Source organism: Apteryx rowi, unplaced genomic scaffold, assembly GCF_003343035.1.
Source record: "Apteryx rowi isolate R43461 unplaced genomic scaffold, aptRow1 scaffold_3, whole genome shotgun sequence".
Taxonomy (NCBI): domain Eukaryota; kingdom Metazoa; phylum Chordata; class Aves; order Apterygiformes; family Apterygidae; genus Apteryx; species Apteryx rowi.
In genome coordinates, this window is record NW_020449418.1 from 2,300,652 (window position 1) to 2,321,969 (window position 21,318).

The 21,318-nt window shown below is 43.9% G+C and overlaps 1 protein-coding gene across 10 annotated transcripts in view; it reads right to left on the bottom strand.

The window, feature by feature from the left end:
* The window catches only part of TCF7L2 (transcription factor 7 like 2), a 173,110-nt gene that overhangs the window by 118,731 nt on the left and 33,061 nt on the right, over positions 1-21,318 (bottom strand). For 3 of the 10 annotated variants that reach the window (XM_026069606.1, XM_026069604.1, XM_026069608.1), the window contains exon 1: positions 794-858. Coding sequence is in view for 2 of the 10 variants with exons in the window: in XM_026069607.1 (XP_025925392.1) it covers positions 794-886 (93 nt within the window). In the remaining 8 variants the exon portion in view is untranslated. Of the gene's footprint in view, positions 1-793; positions 896-6,019; positions 6,060-21,318 lie in introns of those variants that run through there. The other 7 variants (XM_026069602.1, XM_026069601.1, XM_026069609.1 and 4 more) reach the window with 5 other exon arrangements.

The following is a 21,318-nucleotide window of genomic DNA, read 5'->3' on the forward strand; positions in this document are numbered from 1 at the left end:
ACAATTTCCTTTCAAAACTTCATGGATGCCATTTTAGGAGGGGGAAAATAAAAAAATATAAAAATAAAACCCCAAACCCCTCACATGCAAATGCATACTGAACATTTCAAATTCAACATTGCTTTTATGATAGAAGCAAGAAAATTTAATTGACATAACCAGAAATTAATAACAAAGCTAATATTAGCAATGCTACCTGTTACAAAGATAGTTTTAGATGCAGGTAAGCAGTAAACATTTGATAACACTTTTATTCTAAATGAGAAGTCATCACAAAGCAAAGGGCGATTTGCCCTTGTTGAGCTTTATTCTGTTGAGCCTTCACCCAGGTAAAATGCTGACCAACTCTCACAAACTTTTATTCACAATTTTCCAATAAGGAAAGTTTTTTCCAATAAGGGTACTGTAGATCAGGCTTTTTTTTTTTTTTTTTTTTTAATGTTTTCCAAAAGTGTCTCTTCAATTCAACGTTCAGTCAGATCTGTAAACCAACCTGATCAGGCTTCACTGTCAGTAAATTTTGCAGTGTGGAATTTTAGAGCATTTTTGACTCTCTGCTTTCCTAAGAAGCACAAAGCTAAGCATCATGAATGATAATTTCATAAACAGCCCAGCAATAGAAAATGTATTTCCTCTTTTTACCCTGGGCTTGTTAGGGGTTTCGTTTGTTTTGAAGGATTTATCTTTTGGTTTGTGTAAAAGAAGAATGATGACAACCAATGCCATTAATGTCAAATGCCTTTTTTTTTTTTTTTTTTTAAACAAAGGAAGAACATCTTCTGCGTTTACTTACAACAATGTGTGCTGGAGATGGAGACCTAGCATCCTTGAGGGCTTGTCTACTCTGAAGGCTCCCTGCCTGAACATCAAGCAGTGGCCATTTCATCTGCAGATACTGGATGGAGGAAACAAAAATGGGGAAAGAAAAATGAGTTCAGAAAAGAAAGGCAAAAAAAAATAACAAATCTTAGATAACATGGGCAAAAAGATATAAATTAAAACGTATGCAAGGAACTGAAACAAAAATTAGGAAGACTTTGCATGTTTGTGTGAGACAGAACCTGTGCAGAACGCTAACAATTTCATGCCATCACATTACAGTTCAGGAATAAGAAAATAAAGCAGATTGCAAAGACAGTATTGCATTGATTTTATTAGCATAGCAAACCTAGAAGAGGAAGAAAACCCCCCACAGAAATAAAATACCAAAAACATGGAGAGGATGGGACAAGGGAAGGGAAGGTGGGCTATCAGTCTTGAGAGAGGGAAAACACACATCTTGGGTTAAGAATATGATCTCATTATCTAATGGTTTATCTGTCTGCCTTTCTTCAACAAATGCACCACGCCAGCTCCTTTGGTTTCGCAGAGCTGTACGAACCCTAAAGGCAGGGTCCTACCCTGCAAAGCAATGCTGGGCGCATAGTACTGCTGGGTCTCGCACCTATTTTCCCTAATTTTCACCTGGGTTCTGGAAGTCCCATGGTTTATTTCCCTTTTTGCTCGTCATCCCCAGGAGAGAAACCTTCTGCAGACAACTCTTAAGGGACTTGTACAGTGTAACTTATTCAATTACAAGCCCAAACTTAATAAGCTCTCCAGCTGATGATGTTCAAGACAGAATAGAGCCTGGCGCATTCACTCTCAGCCGCGTTAGCCAGGTGCTCGGGGATAGTCAGGCCTTATGTCGCTGACACCGGCACATAGTCACAAAGGCAGCAAGTCTGCAGCATCAGGGGGTGCTGACTTACAAAGAAGAAAAAGAAAAACAAACAAAGAAAAAAAGCTTTCCTACACTACAGCAAGCAGCAGAACATTCCCTTGGACTTAACAATCATCAAATAGAGACCGAAACTCCTGCCCTCAGACACGCAGGGCTCCCCACCAAACCCGCTGGAGTGCCCGTGCATCTCATCTGGATCGCACAGTGGAGCATGAGACTGCCACCACATAAGCGATCTCTAGAGCTGGTACCCATATTGCTGCACCAGCGCGGTGCTCTGTGCAGACCAGAATTAACCCTGCAGAGAAATTAGTCAGCCCAAACACACTTCTGGGCAGTACATCTAAATATAATCTCAACACGAGCTCTTCTCTCCGTGTGGTGCTGCACTATGCCAATTAGGCATACTGGTTAAAATGCGTACTGGTTAATACAGCCCTTCACTGCGCTGAAGAAATGCTTATTGCCACGTACCTTCAGTCCCCTCCCAGAACTAAGAAAAGCAGCTGTATGCATAGGTCAGACCACTGCAGAAGATCCTATATAGCACTGGACTCTGGTCGACCTAACAGAGCTATTCCTAGAAAATATCTAGAGAACTAGTTATGTCTACCATTACTTTTTTTATTTTTATTTTTAATAATATTGAAAGAAAACCACACACAAACAACCACCGTCGCCACAAACTAACAACAGAAGCTGTATCTAAATATCAATGAATGAAAGAGATCTGGCTCCGTGCTTTCAGCACATCACTATCACATTTACTCACGTATGCAAAACATTTGCTAGCATGAAAGGCCTGGTTGCCGCAAGACTGTCGGCACTGAGGTGACCAAAGCACAAATCAGCAGGAGGATGCATTACCACTTTCCATCGCTTGGAGGACCTGAGACTTTTGAGCTACTGGAATGCAAATAAACAAACCCATACTCTGGATTTGTGCCCCACATGAGTTCTTAAAGTTCCAAGAAGTCTTGTTTTTATTCATCTTCACGTTTGGGATTTGTGCAATRTGGACCAGAGTGTTTCAGCATTTCTTAAAAAACAAAAACTAAAACCCAAATAAACCAGAACTATTCTACTGTAACTAACATTTCTAACTCTTCTGACTTGATTGTAAGCCTCCAGATATTTGATCTCTTGTATCAAATCCCTGCTCTTCAATATAGGCAACCACAACATAAATTTAAAAGTTGAGATTATGTTAAAGTAACTTTCTAACCCTTTGTGGTTTCAAAAAAGTGCTTAAAAATGAAACTCAAGTGCACAGAAAATGAGCCCAAAACCTAAGTTGACTGAAAGCTTCTTAACTTGAGGGGAAATCTGATACATTTAAGATTTGCGGATGGCATTATTAAACAAGTCAACTGCTACATTTTTAGAAGTCCATCAGTTGTCTTACACACATGGTGATCGTAACATCGTCATATAAAGGGGCATATCACTTTGAAGACTGCATTTTTCCCTTCTTCCAAGGAAATGTCCTCATGGGATGTGTGCCTCACGATACATGGCTCTTGTTTCAAACTCCGCAACCATTCTGGAGAGTGAGGCTACTTCTACCACAGCTAAAGCACTGGTAAGATCTACTCAGTTAAACTAGTGGTATTTCAGAAATGGATGGTAAGACGTTACCAACCAACCAAAGCAACCAAACACAGTTTTCCAACCACTCAACAGGCACAAGATGGTCATGAGCAACTTAGGAATATTCCTACAAACATGACAAYCCATAAAGAAACTCAGCTCATTGACTGTCCTAAAAGACAGGCCAAGAAATGTGTGGGCTTTGAGACAGGACTTCTCTGGCTTTTCTGAGACTGTCCCCAAGGGCACACTGAGACGCACTGACACAGCAGCATAGGGATGCTCACATCAGACCCTGTCTGTAATTATTCCAAGGATTAAAAGGTGGCTGCAGCCTTCAGGCTTGTCAATTCTCCTCTTTCTACTAGCACTAAACTCCCTTAAAAAAGAAACTGGGCAAGAAGTTGTGATTGTTCCTGTTCTACCTCAGTCTCACGAGAGCCGGTAATTTCAGGGTGAATGCTTCAACACCCGGCTTACCAGGCTAAGTGCGAGAACAAAAGTTTCAGAAGAATTTACGATTGCTTTGCTTTTCTGCTTTTCAAACCCCTAAAGTTTGGGCTCTTAGTAAAGTCCTTCTGCTACCCACCCCTGTCAAGGAGGGTCCAAGAAATCTTACAGCGCAAAGGCTAAACTGCAGCCAAAGCTGCTTCTCTCCTTGGACACAGCTGGAAGTGAATTCAAGTGGAATCCAGCAGGAAAATGCCAAACCCAGAGGCTCATTTTTGCTCACAAACGCACACACGCACACAGCTTCCACTTCTACTAGTGTGTATTATACAAGTGCACCAAAGGGGGGGGGGGACATAAAAAAAATAAGCAGCCCCCATGGAAAGCAGCCGTGTGCAAGGGTCAGTAAAGCAACTTCCATAAGCTCTACCAAGTGGCGAGCCTCCAAGTTCGCATTCCAGCCCCACCAAGGGCAAGATGTTCTGTCCATCAGATAAACAAAAAGGGTCAGAGCCTGCAGCCAGCGCCCGTGTCGGGCTAATGAACTGACAGTTTCCACGGCAGGACGCCTGCAAGCAAGGGTAGTTTGCCGGCTTTAGAAAGCCAGCCCCATTGATAAAGTATGAAATATTAGCATTGTTTAAGGTGACAAGCCTGACTCAAGGACTCCTCATCCAAGAATTGTCATGCCTGTAATACAATATTGATGTGGTGGCTTATAATTCTTACTTTACATAAAAGCTTCATTGTGTGCCAAATTCAATCTCCACAGGCTACCTGAGCCACAGATTTTTACGAGTCTACATTTCAGCGCTGCGAGTCTACAATACACATAATTTTCAATTATGTTAGGGCAGAACAGGATCACTGCCTATATAACATTACTGGTTGGAGGAAATGAGACTCAGCCCTACTGCCGAGAGAGCTAACTGAATCCAGATGGCGGGGGAGAGCGAGAAAGCGGTCCTAGGGAGTTACGTAGCAGCAGCCGCCCCTCAACAACTCTCTCTTTCACAAYGGAGCGAGACGCCAAGTAATTGCCGCGGCCCCCCCGTCGGCGCGCAACGCGCGCGCTGGAAACCCTGCAAGGGAGGGCTCTTTTGGCCGAGGAAGAGTTACATCACGGCTCGTACACGCAAAGTGCTGCGAGGGTGAAGAAGAGGCGGGGGGCGGGAGAGGAGGGCAGAGGAGCAGTTGCTTTCACAGGTTTACTACTGCTGCAATACGCGGCAATATTTCTTATTAAAAAGGAGAAAATTAAGTCCTATTACAGCCGAGAGGTAAATCCTTTCCTTCCTCAAGCAACTAAATAGCAGGAAATCCTATTCTTTCGGCCCTAAATACAGATTTGAGCCAGACAGTTCCTTTGATTTGCCAGGAGTCCACAAAAATCCGACCCCGACTTTCCCAGCATTCTGACACTGCTTTTACATTCCTGCACGGGGGGAAGGGCAGGAGGGAGGGAAATTCCCACCATCGGTGATCAAGAATTAAAACCTCTTCATACAAACACTGGACACACGCTTTCTCCTCTCCTGCCTCTGTGTCTCAGTGTGGAAATTACAAATTGCCTGTGCAAACATTGAACTTTTCAACAAATTAACTCTAACAAATCCGTGCAAATTATTTCAGAGCAAAACTGTTGAAATGGGCTCTGTTGGCCTTCTTTTAACATTTTTTAAAATAATATCATCTTGGCATAAGTATTTTATTCCCTCTTTAACAATATGATCTGATGTGGATCATTAGCATGTGTGTTTTTAAAAAAAAAAAGTTTTATGGCAAGTCTCAGAGAGCTTAACCAAAATAATTGTTAAGCTCCAGGCCTCTGCACAAAAATTAAAATACGTATGGGGCGAGCACACTTGAGAGAAACCAAAGCTTTTAAAAAGGCTGTTAAATTGTCAGCACAAGGGAAAAAGGCAAATGATTTGAACGGTCCAGATTTTTTTTTTTTGTAGAAGGGGACCAAAAAGGAAAAAAAAAACCCTACCCTTCAGCCCTATGAGAAGCACATCTACAGCTCCCATCAGCAACCAGAAGGTCCTGCAAAGCATGGACTCACCAAAAGCAGCTGGGCTTGAGCTTCATAGCAGCACAGTCCCCTGCTTAGTATCATTCAGAGAAACTGGCTTTCTGGGGGCACGGGCAGGGCAAGCAAACTGTCACCCACAACTTCATGGTGGAGTTGGTCAAAAGCAGCAAAAATTCACATCTGAGACGAGGGAAGTTCACTGGAAACAATTACTCACTCACCGCGACACTCACACAGCCTGGGCGACGGTGTGGGGCGATTTCTGCAGCAAGGCAGCTCTGCCGAAAGGGATGGCACAGCGCTCGCAGGTGTTTCCTGCGCTGGTGTCCTGCCTGGGGCTGTTCCCTGGCCACACTATTGTTTCCACCGCTGGAATGCCCTAGGAGTGATGTCCCCGAGCATATAAATACATATACGCACTTACAATTTCTCTGTATTTTTAAGCAGAGGGAACAGCACAACGCTTTCCAGCTCTGGTTTCCTGCAGCTGGTGCTTATTAGCTCCCAGGAACTGAAGCAAACAGATTGCGGTTCCAGGTGACTGGGGTTCCTGAGCAAGGCTCGGGGATCAGGAATCCTGTGATGCCAGAGGCCTTCAATACGTATCCTAACCATCAGATCGTATCTCCACCATCCAAGCCTATGCTCCTTCCTGGATCCCAGCGTGCCATGTGAATCAAAATATTCCTGATCGTAATTTTGATGTTGGTACCTCCCTTGGCCAGTCTCAAGCACTGCAGAACCACGCGGAATCACAGACCTGGACGTCACCTCTTAAAGTCAGGAGCTTCTCCGCTATTTAACTAACTTATCTGGGGGCCCATCCAGGCAAATTTTAACCCAAGACAATCCAGTAGTAAAATAGGTGACCAAAATGCTAAGGGGAAGGCTGAGATTTATGGGAAAGAGAAGAGGAACAAAGACAGAGCTTAACAACGCAATCATTGCTCTCTGCAGAGGAGAAAAACACTTGCAAGAGGATATACATCTTAGAAAACAAACATACAAAAAAAAGTCGGCAACCTACTAGGATTCCCATTTAAGTCAGAAGGCAAAGCCTCCATGGATTTAGAAGGGATTCAGAAGTACACTCTTCAGCTTCTGTTCTGCCCCTTAGCTTACTACTATTTTTGTCATCAATTATCACCTTGTCCATTAAGGTGTGCACTGTAAGAAAACAAACTATTAGAAAATAACTAATTGAAGGAGACTGCTGAAGAAACTTTTTAAAGGGTCTCCTATTTCTTGCAGATTTGCAACATATTATTTTTCATATGAAAAACTGGACACTACCCACAAGGTTCAGCCCCTCTACAGAATATGTAATGTACCATGAGAGGCACAGGGGCGCTGTTTGAAATGAGAGCAGCAAGGCTTATTTCAGTGGGTCAGATCCTTTCCGCACAGAAAATTCCCCCACTGCATTCAAGAAACATAAACAGAGAATCGTAAAACAACAAAGTATTTATCATCTATCGCCACTTCTTTTTTTACTGTTATCACCCTTTAACAAACTATTGCAACACTGCAAAAATAAGTTATTAAATAAAATACAGAAATAGGGGGGGAAAGTGCTACCAAAAAAAAAAAAAAAAAGGAACCGGTAAATGGTGTATACCTGTACAGACACACCCACACAGAGCATTAAGTCCTCTTTCTAATTTAAAATGCCACTAGTTCACTAACACTAGTATCAAACAATGCATCCTGGGATATGGCACTTACAGTGCCTTGAATTTCTCCGTTATTGAGAGCTTAAGTGACTTTGTCTTCTTCTCTGCCAATAAGTAATACACAAGGGGTCCCTGAAAAGGGGGCCTTAAGTTGCCCAATTAGTATTTTGCCTGTGCCTTTATCACACCGATGAAGTACTACCAGGGCACAAAAAGGGGGAATGCAGAGTCCACCACAGCTTGAAGATTTACATAAACGTGTTAGCGATTAAACAGCTCAAGATCATCTCAAAAGCAGGAGGCCTGAAAGCAGAAATCCAGGGAGCTGAAAGTGTTTCACTGAAGCCATACAGCAAACAAAGGGCATGGACAAATACCATCCCCATTTTGTAGTGGAACAAGGCAGGGAGAAACAGTTCGAATCTCACAAGTACCTAAACAAATAACACTTCCCTCTTGGGTAAGCAGTCAGAGCGAGCAGAGATGAAGTAACATCCCAGAAGCACCAAATCAGTTGCCTCCTCCTGACCTGATCACCAGGCTCCATGCCCTTACAGCAAGCAGAGCTGTTCTCCTGCATCCTGGATGAGATGCGATACAATAGCTACATCTCACTACTATCGCTGCACATTACTGATACCTACACTCTTTTTCCTATACACAGTGATAAGCGCACAGGAGAGGCTGCTGGGGGACAGAACTGAAGAGAATAGCCAAAAGCATCTGTGAAGCATCCTTAAGAATTAATGCTTATGAAAGTTCAGGAAAATCCAGATTTTTTTTGTTGATTCTGAAATGGATGAAAGGCATTCTTGCAGTCAGTTGCATTTACTGCAATACTGAATAAAAATAGTTTTGTGTTTCTAATGAATGCAACTTCTCTACCTGGCCTTGGTAGACTCCAGGTGAGTTCTAGGACTTTGATACTGAGCATGAAGGCACTAAGTAGAGGCTAATCAGCTAATCACAAGTTTGTTCTTGTTCCTTGACTCAAATAGCACTCATACTTGTGCCTGTCTTTTGGAACAGTATTTCACAGACATCCAAAATATACTCGCACAGCCTGCTGACCTGTGCAGTGTGGGCTGTCAAGGCTTTCAAATTAAATGTGAAAAAAGTAATGGTGCTTTCCCAAGCTCCACCCATGATCAAGAAACACTGCCTGCAGTTGTTTTGCTGAGATACCATGTGAACTGTAGGAAGCAGCGCTGTACTTCTGTGTCACATGAACACTCTTCCTCTTGTAAATCTAAAAAATAATTCTTCATCCCCAAACTTTTTCCCCAGATTTTCTCTGCAACCTGCTCTGTTTTACTCAAGCATAGAGTTTCCATCATAAAAAGAATGAAACAGTCATGAAATCTCAGAGTCTTTCTGTAGATATGGCTGGTTGAGAATCAGCAAAGCTAAATCAGCCTCTAAGAGTCACTGAACAATTTGATGTACAGACCCACACTTAATTTCTCTTTCTGGCAGTCTCCCAGAAAGTGAGAAAACAATTGGTAACTAGCATTTGCATGGAGTCCAAGAATGCATTTTATGGTCTATAAAATATAATTCCTTTCCTCCCCATTATATAAAGACAGTAAAAGTATCTGACAGCATGTCAGAGAGAGATCACGGGACTGAACTACCTCAATTACAACAGCAGGGCTGCTCCAGGGGAACCTTGCCTCCCTTAAAACTTTCCAACTCTTAAGAATATAACTGTTTGCAAAGGAGGTACTACAACTCTAAGCTTTGCAACCATCTTTTTTTTTTGAACATAGCTCGATGGTCAACCAGCATGGTTTTGCTTTAATATTGCAGGTCGCACCTGCCATGTGCTGCTCMCCTCTCTCCCGCCGGCGCCCGTACCTGTGGCACTGCATGGTCGCAGGAGAGCCGACGTGGTGAGCGCCGCAGTGCCAGGAACAGGACGGGCCCTCCAAAACTCACCTACGCCTTCCCCCGATTTCCCCAGCTTGGAGCCTGGACGGGGAGTTGCACGCTTCCTAATTACGCTAAGCCTTAACCAGACTCCCTTGTTTCCTGTTGGCAACGCCCATCACCAGGGCAATCRCTACACCATCAGGATGCAAAATGGAAGGCTTGGCTGCCGACCCGGGATTATTTTCCGGTGTGTGTGTGTATATATACACACCAAGCACATCTTTATGCACTTCTGGATCAGTGCTACCTACTGTCCTCATCTGTTACCATCATCAGAAACTGACAGCTGCCCAATCTGTTCTCCCAAGAGTTTCCTGTTTTGGGGGGGAAAAATCTAATTTGGTTTCTTCTTATGGCACAAAGGGAAGCCAGGAGAGCGGAGAAGGCACCAGCAGCCGCTGTCACAAGCCTGGCCTGCGACGGTGGCTGTCCACGGCAGAGCTCTGCTCCGGTCCCATGAGACGCAGCACGAGTGGTTTGTCCCACACTTTCAGTAAGTAGCCACTTGACTGCAGAAGCCTCGGTTTATGAAATCTGAGCCAAAGCAGTCTGATTTATAAAGCRCTCAGCACCTACGTCCACCAGCCGTGAGCAGGAATAGTGACAAGGCCTAGACAAGGATCCCCCGCGCCGTGCGTGGCAAGGTGGCACCACAGTCCCACGGGGGACTCTCAGGTACCACGACAGGACTAGCTGGGTTGGGGCTTTTTTCAGTCTTTGATCCAAATTCTCATCTCCGGTCGTGTGGAGTACCTGTGGATGCACACCACCATGCAGTACCGAGAGGCCTAATTCGGTGTTTGCAAACTCCCTTCGGATCCTGGAATAAAGGTGTTACACAATAACAAGCGAACATCTACATGCTTTTGTAATGTCGCCCAACGGGGTTTTACTGAAARAGTCATATTTTCTCCCACTGTTGGGTAAGTGAAACTCATGACTCGAATCACTACCACAAAAATTCCTGTTGATGTAGCAATTCTGGGTGAACTGCTGGGAGCCACTCTCTAGTAAACCCAGCAAATTTCATACTGAATTTCCTGTCACCTCCCTTGTGGTTTCTATATGTGATTGGGTCTTCAATGCAACAAGGGGTTACTTCAGAATAGATGGCTCCAAGGATTTCAGACTGTCATGAAAACCAAGAACTTGCAAAATTCTCTTTCCCCAGGGTTGGTAACTTTTGTCTCTCTCTCTCTCTTTTTTTTTTTTTTTAACAAGCCAAGAAAGTTAACTCAAAAATGTAACCTAAAAACAACCTTAGGAAAAAGTCCYGAAGATAATACTGAAACCAGAAATATTCTGACCTCCCTAGGAGAAGCCRGGAAGGTTGTTGCTGGGCTTATTTTGTTTTTCAAAAAAGCCGGACTGGAAAACTTTCCACTGCATCATATCCTGGTCTACATTCCTCATTGTAATCTTTTAGCTCAGATGAGAGGAGATGTCTTTGAAAGATGTAAAAAAGGTCGAGAGTCCCCTCAGTTAATTGTGCTGGCTGAGAAACAAAACTTGTGGGCTGGGATAGGATTTGTGTCAGACTGACCTTCTCCGAGACCAGCTACTCCTCGGAATAAAAACGTCTTGCTGCCTCAGCCAGACTCCTCCTGCCACTCAAGTATCATCTTGCTGTAACAAATTACTCCTAACCCAGGATTACAGCTCTTTCCAAATCCCTCCTAGAGAGCAGGGAAATAAACATCCCCTCCCAGGATTCAGCACCAGTTGTTTCCCCTATCAATAATCCCTCTCCCTGTTTGCTCCTTCCACAGCATTAGCCCACGGGGCCAGCAAGACCACTCGCACCCATTTGCCTTTCAAACCTAAGCTGAATGTCTCAATTGTCCATTAGAGAAGTAAAAGATGAAGGCTTTCCTTCCCCCCAAATCCTYGCACAATGGTCAACTATCTCCACGCACTTGCAGTTTGACAGCAGAGTACAAATGTCTCACCAAAAATCGCTCAGAGAAAAGCCCACACTTTTCCCCTTCTGTTTTACCCCAAATTCCTTCATAATCATTTGGGGGGGAAGGAGGTGGGACAAATAAAGAAAAGAAATCCCTTACACTTTGGAGAAACGTGGTGACCTTTGCTGAAAAGAAATGCATCAGGTGCTGCACGCACCTATTTACGCCCATACACCTCAAATATCCATGGAAAAAATATCCAGTCTTCCCAGAGGTATAGTTGGCTCCTTGTTAAGGAGGAAGAATATATTTAGGTGGAGGACTAAATGAATCATTTGGGATCAAAGGAAAAACAAACAAATGAAGTATTCACTAAATCTTTACTGTCACCTCTTGTTCCTGGGCAGCCACTCCATGTATTTATTTTCTGGTTTCCTCTAGCACTACCAAAACAATGTAATATGCATTTATGGTATTTAAATGAAGTATTTTAAAAATATTCTTAGTTGAATCATCAGCCACACAAACTCTTCCTCAAGAACACACATTTATTTTCTTTTAAGGAAATGTAGATGGTGATGTAAAAACAAACACGGTTTAGAACTGAGACCACAGTGAATTATTTTTCTCTATTAAAAAGGCACTTCAGTAAAAATAAGTAGAATTCCTGTAAAATTCAAATAACTCCATGGTATGCCTTCAGAAAGTGACTTTGAATTTTCAGGTAAGAGTATGTTATGCATTGAATTTAAGCAACTTYTGTTTAATTGGGATATTTTAAAGGCAAGGACCTATGAAATGTATTACTGGAAGTTTTGGTGAAATGTTTTGTTGATTGTATTTAAAAATAAAACAGCAATACTGGTGTATCCTCTCCCTAAACTAAAGTGACTAGAAATGATCCTTAAAGGCCACACACAGCAAATGCATTATAAAAGTGAAACAGCACAATGCATTAACAAAAAACAAAAAATAACAAAAAAAAAGAAAAAATAAAAAACTTTTTTTAAACAGCATCTTGAAATCRTACACTGCCCCGCATAATCTAGATTATAAACAGTAAAAGAGGAAAAAGAAAAACCAGATTTTCTTCTGTGTAGGTTGAAGTGCAACATGCATGAGCCTGCRTTTTAGCCCTCAAAGGCTGGGGGAAGGGGGGCAGAACTGGAAAAAAACGTGCAAAAAAATGCTGACTGCGAGTTGCTCTTTTCACAAGGGAGAAGGATATCAGTAGCCTCTATAATAGCTCATGTCCTGGAGGGACTCTGCCCCATGCGCCAAATTCTTGCGGTTCTGGATGAGGTTTATTTTGGAGAGGTGCGGACTGCTTTTCTTTAGCAATCGCGCTGAGAACACCTAAGTCATTGCCCGGGGGAGCGAAGCCGGCTCTCCCTGCAGACACAACATCCCCCTGCTGCAGACATCTCAACCACCAAAGCTGTCCAAATTCGAGATTTGCATTTGTCACACTTTAATGCCACAGACCCAAAGTTAAAACAAAGGAGTCATCAAGAGCAGCCTGGAGCTTATAAATCTGTAAATAGCCYCAAATGTTGTTCTTGTTGCTAAACATAGCGCAGGCATTTTAAACTGGCTGGCCCACGAGACAACTTTTATATTTATTTATTTAAAGGACCGTGGTTTGGGAACACTGAGTGTTTTTTAAGCCTGTTCACATATATCATGCTCTCTCTAGATATGAGCATGCAAAAAAAAAAAATCCAAAACAAAACAAAAAAAAACAAGCAGAAAAACATCTTAACAGGTACTAGAAAAACAAATTCCACTTAGAATACCCAGAAAGCGTAAGAGAAAGACATATTTTTCCTCATAATGGGAACAAAATCTCCTCTGAGGAGACCAGCTGGTGAAGCGGGTGCACGCAGAGCTAAAGGCAGAACAGTTTCAGGAACGCCACTCCGACACAATTAGCAAACGTGGCGCTTCGGGGTGGAGGTTTTAGCCGATACGGAGCACCTCGCTACTGGGCGAGCGAGGAGGCAGGCAGGCAGGCAGGCAGGCAGGGGAGCAGGGCCGCCCGGCAGGACGGACGGATGGACGGAGCAGCCTTTCTGCCGCCTCCGGTGCCGCGGCGGGCAGGGCGCCCGGGGACCTCGCTGCCCACCGCGTGCATCCCCGCGCCAGAGACGCCTCCAAAACTCCCCCTTCCTGCCGAGGGGACAGGACCGGGATGCGTGCCATCGACCTTTCCCGACTGGAGCACTCGGGCTAGCGCTACCGCAAGACCTATGCCGACCGGGTAGCGCGTTTGCTGTTACTCCTTGGTAGCTGCAGAGTCGCCCGCACTTTGCGGGAGGGCGAAGGCTCGCGCAGCGTAACAAGCCCCTGCACGAGGCAGCGCGGGGATCCCCAGGGGAAGCCTCCAGGAGAGCGACAGCCCAAACCTGCGCTCCGGACCACCCAAGAGGCAGCCTGCAGAAGCTCACTTACCGAGGAGATGCTCCCCAAACGGGGAAGGCCAAAGCGACCTGCCTGGGCACCGGCGCAGCCCCGCAGGTGCCCSGCGTGCCCGGCACAGCACCACCGGGCTCTTCACGGAAAGCGCGCGGTATTCGTATCGCCTAGCTCTGGGCACAAGGGCATGTCACCGCACAGCGATCCCGGTCCCCCCACCCTCTTCGGGGTGGGAGACACCCCTCCCCGACATTGCCGGGAGAGGAACGTGCAGGTCGCTGCGCTCGCAGCACAAGCTGGTGTCCTTCCTCCATGCCCCAGAGGAGCGCGGGCTCCCTGCACACCGACCCACGCCCACGGGAGAAGACGCCTCCAGCAGTGCCACTGCGAGTCTCGCACGCAGGCACTAAGTGTCCTGAATCACTAACCCTCGAGTGCCAAAYAAATATTTTAGGTTTTAGCCTTATCCAAAACTGATAAAAACAGTAGCTATTTGAGGACTATTATAGCTGTTCAGCTGTCAAAAAAAGGCAAGGAGGGGGAAAAAAAAAAAAAAAAGCTTTTTATGAGCAGAGAAGGGGGGTGGGAGGGGGCAGAAATCGACAGCTCTCCTAGCCAGAGGCACTTTGCAAGGAGGAAAGTAGAACTCAAGATGTGGGCAGGCCTCAGGTTTCAGAGCCTCAGGGCACATCCAAGAGACACCGATGTACTTACTGAACAGCCGGTGAAGCAAAGGCTCCAATCTTATAACATTTTATTATCTTATTGTGGACACTTATATTTTATAAGTTCTTGAGGTTCAAGAGATTGGAGGGGGAGGGATATAACAATTTATGTTAGCTATGTGGTGGGTTTTGAGGGGTGTTCTTGTTTTTCAAGATGAGGCAAGATAACTGCAATTATAAATGAAGCAAGTAAGGATCAATGAATTTCCTTTCATAGCAATAACTTATTTATTTATTTTAAAATCAAGACACAGCAAATCTGTTCCATTTCCAAGTCAAATTTGTATTAGGTGGATAGCGAGGAAGAAAAAGCAGATTCCTGAACAGATTTTTGAGAGTTTTACTAAACAGAAGAGTATTTGCACAGGACAATAAATTGCAGTTGGTGTTTTTGCATGTTGAATAGCTAACCCAATAACCTCAGGAGGCACCTTTCATCTCAACAGACCTGCACACGAAAGGTCATTACAGTGCACCCTGCTTCCACTAAGGAGCTTACCTCTCACATGTAATATCAGGCTTATTAAGCAACATGCAATGATACAATAGCTGCTAATCTACTGAAAATTACTATTCTTTTCCTCCTGCCCCCCATAAGCAACCTGGGATTTGCAACATATTGTTTATACCATGTTACCTGAAGGGCAGAGTGAACTCAAAACTGTCCTGCCCTCCCTCAAACGATCCCTTCAGGGGAAGCTTTCTGGCAGCAGCTATTTTAGGTAGCACAAGTATTGTAGAAAAATTCCTCTGACTGCATATGGATTTAATCAGAATAATAATTAATTTTATTCTGTTAAAAGAGGCAAAAGAATTGTTTATCAAACGAGCAAGAAGGGAAGAGTAGAGGAAAGAAAAACAGTCGAAAGACCTTGATAAAGTCATCCATCGGTCTAGAAGAATGGCAACTCTTACAAGACCTGSCTCAGCCTGTCAGTCGGCGGAGCTGGACGTTTTGCCATCTCTTCTGAAGGATAATTGGCTCAAAACTTAACACGCCTCACTGTCCTTATAGGCAGAGCCACGCGGTCTCCTCTGCAGGGTCACTACCCTCGGGAGCCTTCCACGTTGCCTCGAGAGGGCACGAACATCCCGTCCTGAACCTCCACATGCTCCACAGCATTTAATTCACTCAACAGCGCACAGTTATTCAGGCCAGGATTTTTCCAAGAAGCCATAAGGACTTGGGTGCCCGACTGGCTTTGCTCCTTTGTGAATCTCATTCCCCGGACTGCCGAGTGATTTAAGACCCACAGTGAAGCTCTGCTCAAAAGGTCAAAACATTGCAAAAATATAGTGACTAATACTTTTTTTTCTTTTATAAGTAAATTTACAGAAGTGGGAGTCATACTTTCAGTCTCCAAGTAATTTTAAATCTCCTCTCTAATAGTTTATTAAGGCTATTAACTTTTCTCCTAATCTGAGTCTCCTACTTCTTTGTTCTAGGATTAAGAAGAATATGCCTCTATCTATGGGGAATAATGGTATCCTTAGTGCATCTCTCTTTTATAAATGTGTTTGAAAACAAATAGAGTTCTTTGGCTTTTACCTTGCTATAGAGTTTAACACTCACATCAATCATTCCACATATGTACACACAAAAAAACACTGCAGACAAACCCATATCCTATCAGTCACGCATAATTATGTTTTAAATTTGTAAATATAATAGATCAGCCTGATTCATCTGGAAATGTCAAGCACCTCACTGAAGTCAAAGGGAGACTTCAGCATTTTGCCCCTCAGAAACTCTGGTTCCAGTATCATTAACACCACTGTCAAATTATTAAATACTTGCAAGTAACCTGTGCAGCCCAGTAGCTGCCACCTCATATCCCAAGCCAATGCAGAAATGGGTTTGGCTGCACCCATTGGTGTGCCCACCTCCTGATCATGCAAAATTCCCCATCTTATCTGCAGCACATTAAAAAAAAAAAAAAAAAACAAAACCTCCCCCCTCCCACACACACAATAGAGGCCACCAAAATAGCAGAAAATGGCAACGGAAAAAATGGACAGAACTGCCAGCCATTCACCCACACACGTCAGGAGCATTTCAAACAGAAGTGGGAAGGGAATTAGAGAAGGAAAAAAAAAAAAAGAAATCTGGCATGGGGAAGTACATACTATCTGCTGTACAGCTTGGACAGGGAGTGGTTGGGGATTTTTTTTATTATTATTATTATTATTATTATTATTATTATTAACAGAAGGGGGAAGGCAATTGTTTGCCAACAGACTTCAGCTTAATCATTTTGAAAACGGAGTAAAACTAGAAATGACAAACAGGACATGAAAACTGCAGGACAAGGTTGCGAGGGCGAATACGTGTCCATGACCAACTGTTAGGAACAGAGAGTAAAACAGCTCCGAATATCTCACTCCCTGAAACAATCACCCCAGTTCTTTTCCTCCTGTAACCTGTGTTGTGGGAATTAAAAAAAAAAAAAAAAGTAACAAAATAAAATGAAAAGTCTGCCCTTCAGTAGGGTCTCGATTAATTCAGAATGCAAATGAAGCCCTTTTCCAACATTAAGGGCAATTTCCCGGGAAATGTGACCGAATCGCCTCTGTTTACTTCAGCTCCAGCAATGCAGCACAACCTTCAGTCAAGCTATTAACTTGAACGTTGAACTTCACAGCGCTGGCTGTCTTTCTCAGCCATTCTTTTGATGTTACCTCCAAAGCAAAAGATCAAAGGCTTTGAGTGTGGTGAGGGGAAGTCCCAGGCTCTTAGCCTACCAGCCTGTGATATATGTTAAAATCCTGGCCAAAAGAGAGAGCGAAGGGAAAAAGAAAGAAAAAGCTAGCAGAGGAAAGCATCCTAACAGAGCAGCGACAGGAGGAACCAGGGCAGCAAAACCCCTGTGCCGCACCTACCCCGGCTCACGGCCCCGCCGGCCGCGGCTTTCAAAAGCTGCCTCGGCAGCTTCGTTTTCAGGGAGCACCAGGTCACCCCCCTAAAACGTGCAGCCCCCCACGTCCCCCCGCCTCTGCCACAAGCTGCGCCTTGCGCACAGCCTCGAGAGGCACTGCAGACATGCGTCAGGAGCAGACCCCTAATGAGGAAAACGTCCCAGGCCCGTGCACCACTCAAACCCGCCAGCTTGGTGGCATGCGGTGAGAAGATGCAGGAGCAGGGCTCTGGGGACAGGACTTGAATTTCCAAGGCTGCCAGACTCCTTTGCCATCCTCAATGAGTCACATGAAATCAAGCCTTTTGCCTCAGTCTTCCTGCTTGTAAAATGAGGGCAATATTGCCCACGTCAAAAGCAGCCTTGCCAGGATAACAACCTATTCTTCATTGTGAGGCCCCRAGGCGCGAAGGTGCTAAAGGCCGTGCTGCTATCTGCAGGGATCCAAGTCCACACACCAAGTCCTCACTTATCACCACACCTAGTCCGGGAAGGGAAGCCCACGGTGACTTCACGTTCCCCGATCCTGAACAATTTTTCCACTGGCTGTCCTAGCTTAATGGAACAGTGAACCCCAAAGCCTGTGCTTTGAAGTCTCCCCCCAAAAAACAAACAAACAAAACCACCCCAACGGCTAGAGACAAAACACTGCCTTCCACCATATTGCAATAACTGTCTCTCTGGAGCAGATCTGGACTCCTTTGGGAAGGCAGGCCCTACAGGAAAACCTTTAGGAAGTAACTGCTTTTTCCCTCCCTAGCAGGCCTGTTTCAAAAAAAAAAAAAAAAAAAAAAAAAAAAAAGTGTTTAGAAGGGGACAGGAAGGGGGCAATTTTTTTTTTCTTTTTAAAGAGCCTGTTCTACCATTGTCCCTTTCCCGAGCTTTTTCTGGGTTTATTTATACACAACATTCCAGATTTAGACAGTGACACTTGGTTGACATGGTCAAAAGTGGATCCAATGCAGCATGTCTGCCAAACCAAGCCCCTCATCCATCAGCTGAAGTCCTTGTACTACAGGGTCATGAAGGAAGCACGGATTGTTTTTCATTCCTTTTTCCCAATGCCCCTTCTAACTCTAGAAACCAAAACCCTCTTAGGCTTGTCAACTCCTCCTCTTCCCCACCCCCATGAATTCAGCTCTTGGCATCCACCAGCATAAAAAGCCATGGGATTCAAAACAGAAATTCTTCAAAACAGAATTCATGGCATTAAGCAGTAAGTAGGATATTCTGATTTTATTGTACTTTACTTACTCCTACTTAGCTCTAATCCTCACTCCCTAGACAGGGGCTTGCTCTCACTCTCAGTGAAGTCGATAGGAATTTGGCTATTGACTTCAATAGAAGTGGGATCAGATCCCCACATCTGTTGCACACTGCAAGCAATATTCAGAGCAAAAAAATATAGGGGGGAGAGAGAAAAAAATAAAACAACACTGAAATGCAAAGTGATAAACCACAGCTTGGACCACAATTCCAAACAATGGATGCAGAAGAACACCGTATCTGCAAACACCAGGTAATACCCCAAATGCCACTAATTCACAGGCCAATTCCTCCCTTTTGAAAGGGTATTCAGCAACTGCAGAAAACAAAAAAAAGCAGCAACTCCACTCATAGCTTCTAATAGGTAAGACCCACCAGCCTCTCAGTAAAGCTTTTTCATGATGAGCAATCTCACTGTTTCCTTCCCAGGCCCCCTCTCCTGGGGAGGTGGAATTGCCCCAGAACGGGACGGGCAAGTGACACACACTGAGAGGAGGCAGCATCACAGTCTGCAGAAGATGGAGTCGCTGAAGGAGTGTGAGAAGTCAAGTACTCGTTGCTGCTCCACGGCACGAGAAGGATCCAAGATAAACAAGCCCTAGATCTGGAACATGAGCCTGCCCTGCGTCACAGCCCCGCGATAATGCACTAGGAGTCAGGATTTCTTGGCATCAAACATGCTATCAGCAATAAACAAGCCAGTTCTCTAGAGCTGCAAGGGACACAAAGGGAGCTGGGAAGAGGAAGGGGGGCAAAAAAAAGAAAGAAAGAAAAAAAAAAAACACAAAACACACACAGCATTACCTACGTATCAGCCAAAAAACTGTATAAAAGGGGCAGGGAAAGAAGCAACAGCCAAAACTGGGATGGGAAAAAAGAAAATAAGACACTGAGGCATCTTAATTTGCCTCCTACCTGAGGAGATGCTGTTCAAGAACTATTCATCTTGGCAGAATAGTCTTTCCTTATGATAAACAGAGGTCAATAACAGTAGCTTAAAAAGGAACATCACCAAGATTCAAATTCTGCATCTAAAGGTCCCTAACATCACCATGGGTTCCAAACACTCCTTTAAAAATAATAATAAATAAATAACAGTCTAGCTGGCTCTTCAAAATTCCTGAAGTTTGTTTGCTCTCTGAACTGCACGGCAATTAGAACAGCTACTTTCCCTTTCTATTTATACTCCATTTCAAGTTGTGGTTCTTACATAGTATGTGCAGTGTGTTCAACATGCCAGAAAATCACTTAGCTTAGAAAAAGCCATAAAAAGACTGATGAAACTGGGGAGGTGGAGACCAAGAAGGTAGGGACAATCATTAAAAAAAAAAAGAGAGAGAGAGAAAGAAGAAAAGACATTTACGTTCAGAAAGAAGCTAGCATAGATACTCTTTACGCCTATAGTCTCCAATCCACCAAAGCGCTTAAGCACCTGCTTAAGTTTTAAGCTCAAGCAGCCCTACTGGTTTCAGTATATTTAGTCACTCAGGTGCTTAAATGCACTGCTAGATTAGCACCCAAGCGATACTGCCAAAGTCCCTAGCATTTATTGACTGCACATATGGCAGAAAGAGCTTTAAAGCTGCACAGCAAGTAGCTTTCAAAACCATCAGACCTGCAAACAGAAATCGATACAATTTGCTTCTAACTACCCAATCTTCAAGTTGGGTTTTTATTCCTGACCCATCTTCTCCCTCCCCTACCCTCTCTGATCCAAGATGCTTGAGAGACACAGGTATTACCGCTGAAGGAAAATCCAGGTCAGAGAAGACAGATCTGATGGGAATTGGAGGAGAATGTCATGTACCACTCACTCTAAAACACTGTAAAAAGTCACTTCCTGCAATACAAAAATTCTCACAGAATTAAATCCCTTATAATCCCATTTAGCAGAAACAAGGTAGAGCAGTATGCTGGTGCTTAAGACATTTTAGTCTTTAAGAAAGTACATTTTGTTTAAAAAAATAAAACCCTGCTTCTCTTGAAAAGAACTTGAAATGGAGGAAATTTTAACCTGATCCAAACTTTCCTGTGAAGTCACTTTTTTGTATTTGGTTGCTGGTCTTTTTTAAGTTATAAAGAATAAACCCTTAAGTATTTTCACTCCCCCCAAATGTAATTATTTTTATAGCAGCCCATATATGTGCTAATCTAGTTCAAATGTTCAAATAAATGTGCTAAGCTAATACTAAAACAACAACTGAGTGGAGTAAGATTTAGAAGCATTTTCTCCAAGAATATACATACCACAGGCAAAATAAAGTGTACGCTGCTTCCCAAATTAAGAGTTGCTAATTGCGTTTACAACTCCTTTCCCAATGGGAAATGCTCTCCGTGGTCTGCCAGTCCACCTTTCCCTCTCCCCCCGCAGCAAATGACCTCCCAACTAAGCACCAGCTTTGTGCTCAAGTTGGTCAACTGGGTTTTTGCTTAACCCACAGGCATTTTTCCTATTTCAAAGTTTCTATTAACTCCCTACTGATGTACCCTAAAAGAAGTTTTAAGGGCTTGGAAGCACATAAATAAAATAGACTTTGTTGGACCAGCACAGCCAAATGAAAGCCTTTCACCTGCAGTGGTGGTGATAAAAATTTCAGATGCAGCTGCACACATGGCCCCTCTACAGACTTAAGATTGCTGAATGGCTGGAAATTGCAGCTATCTCATGGCCACTCAGCTGCCTCAGYTAC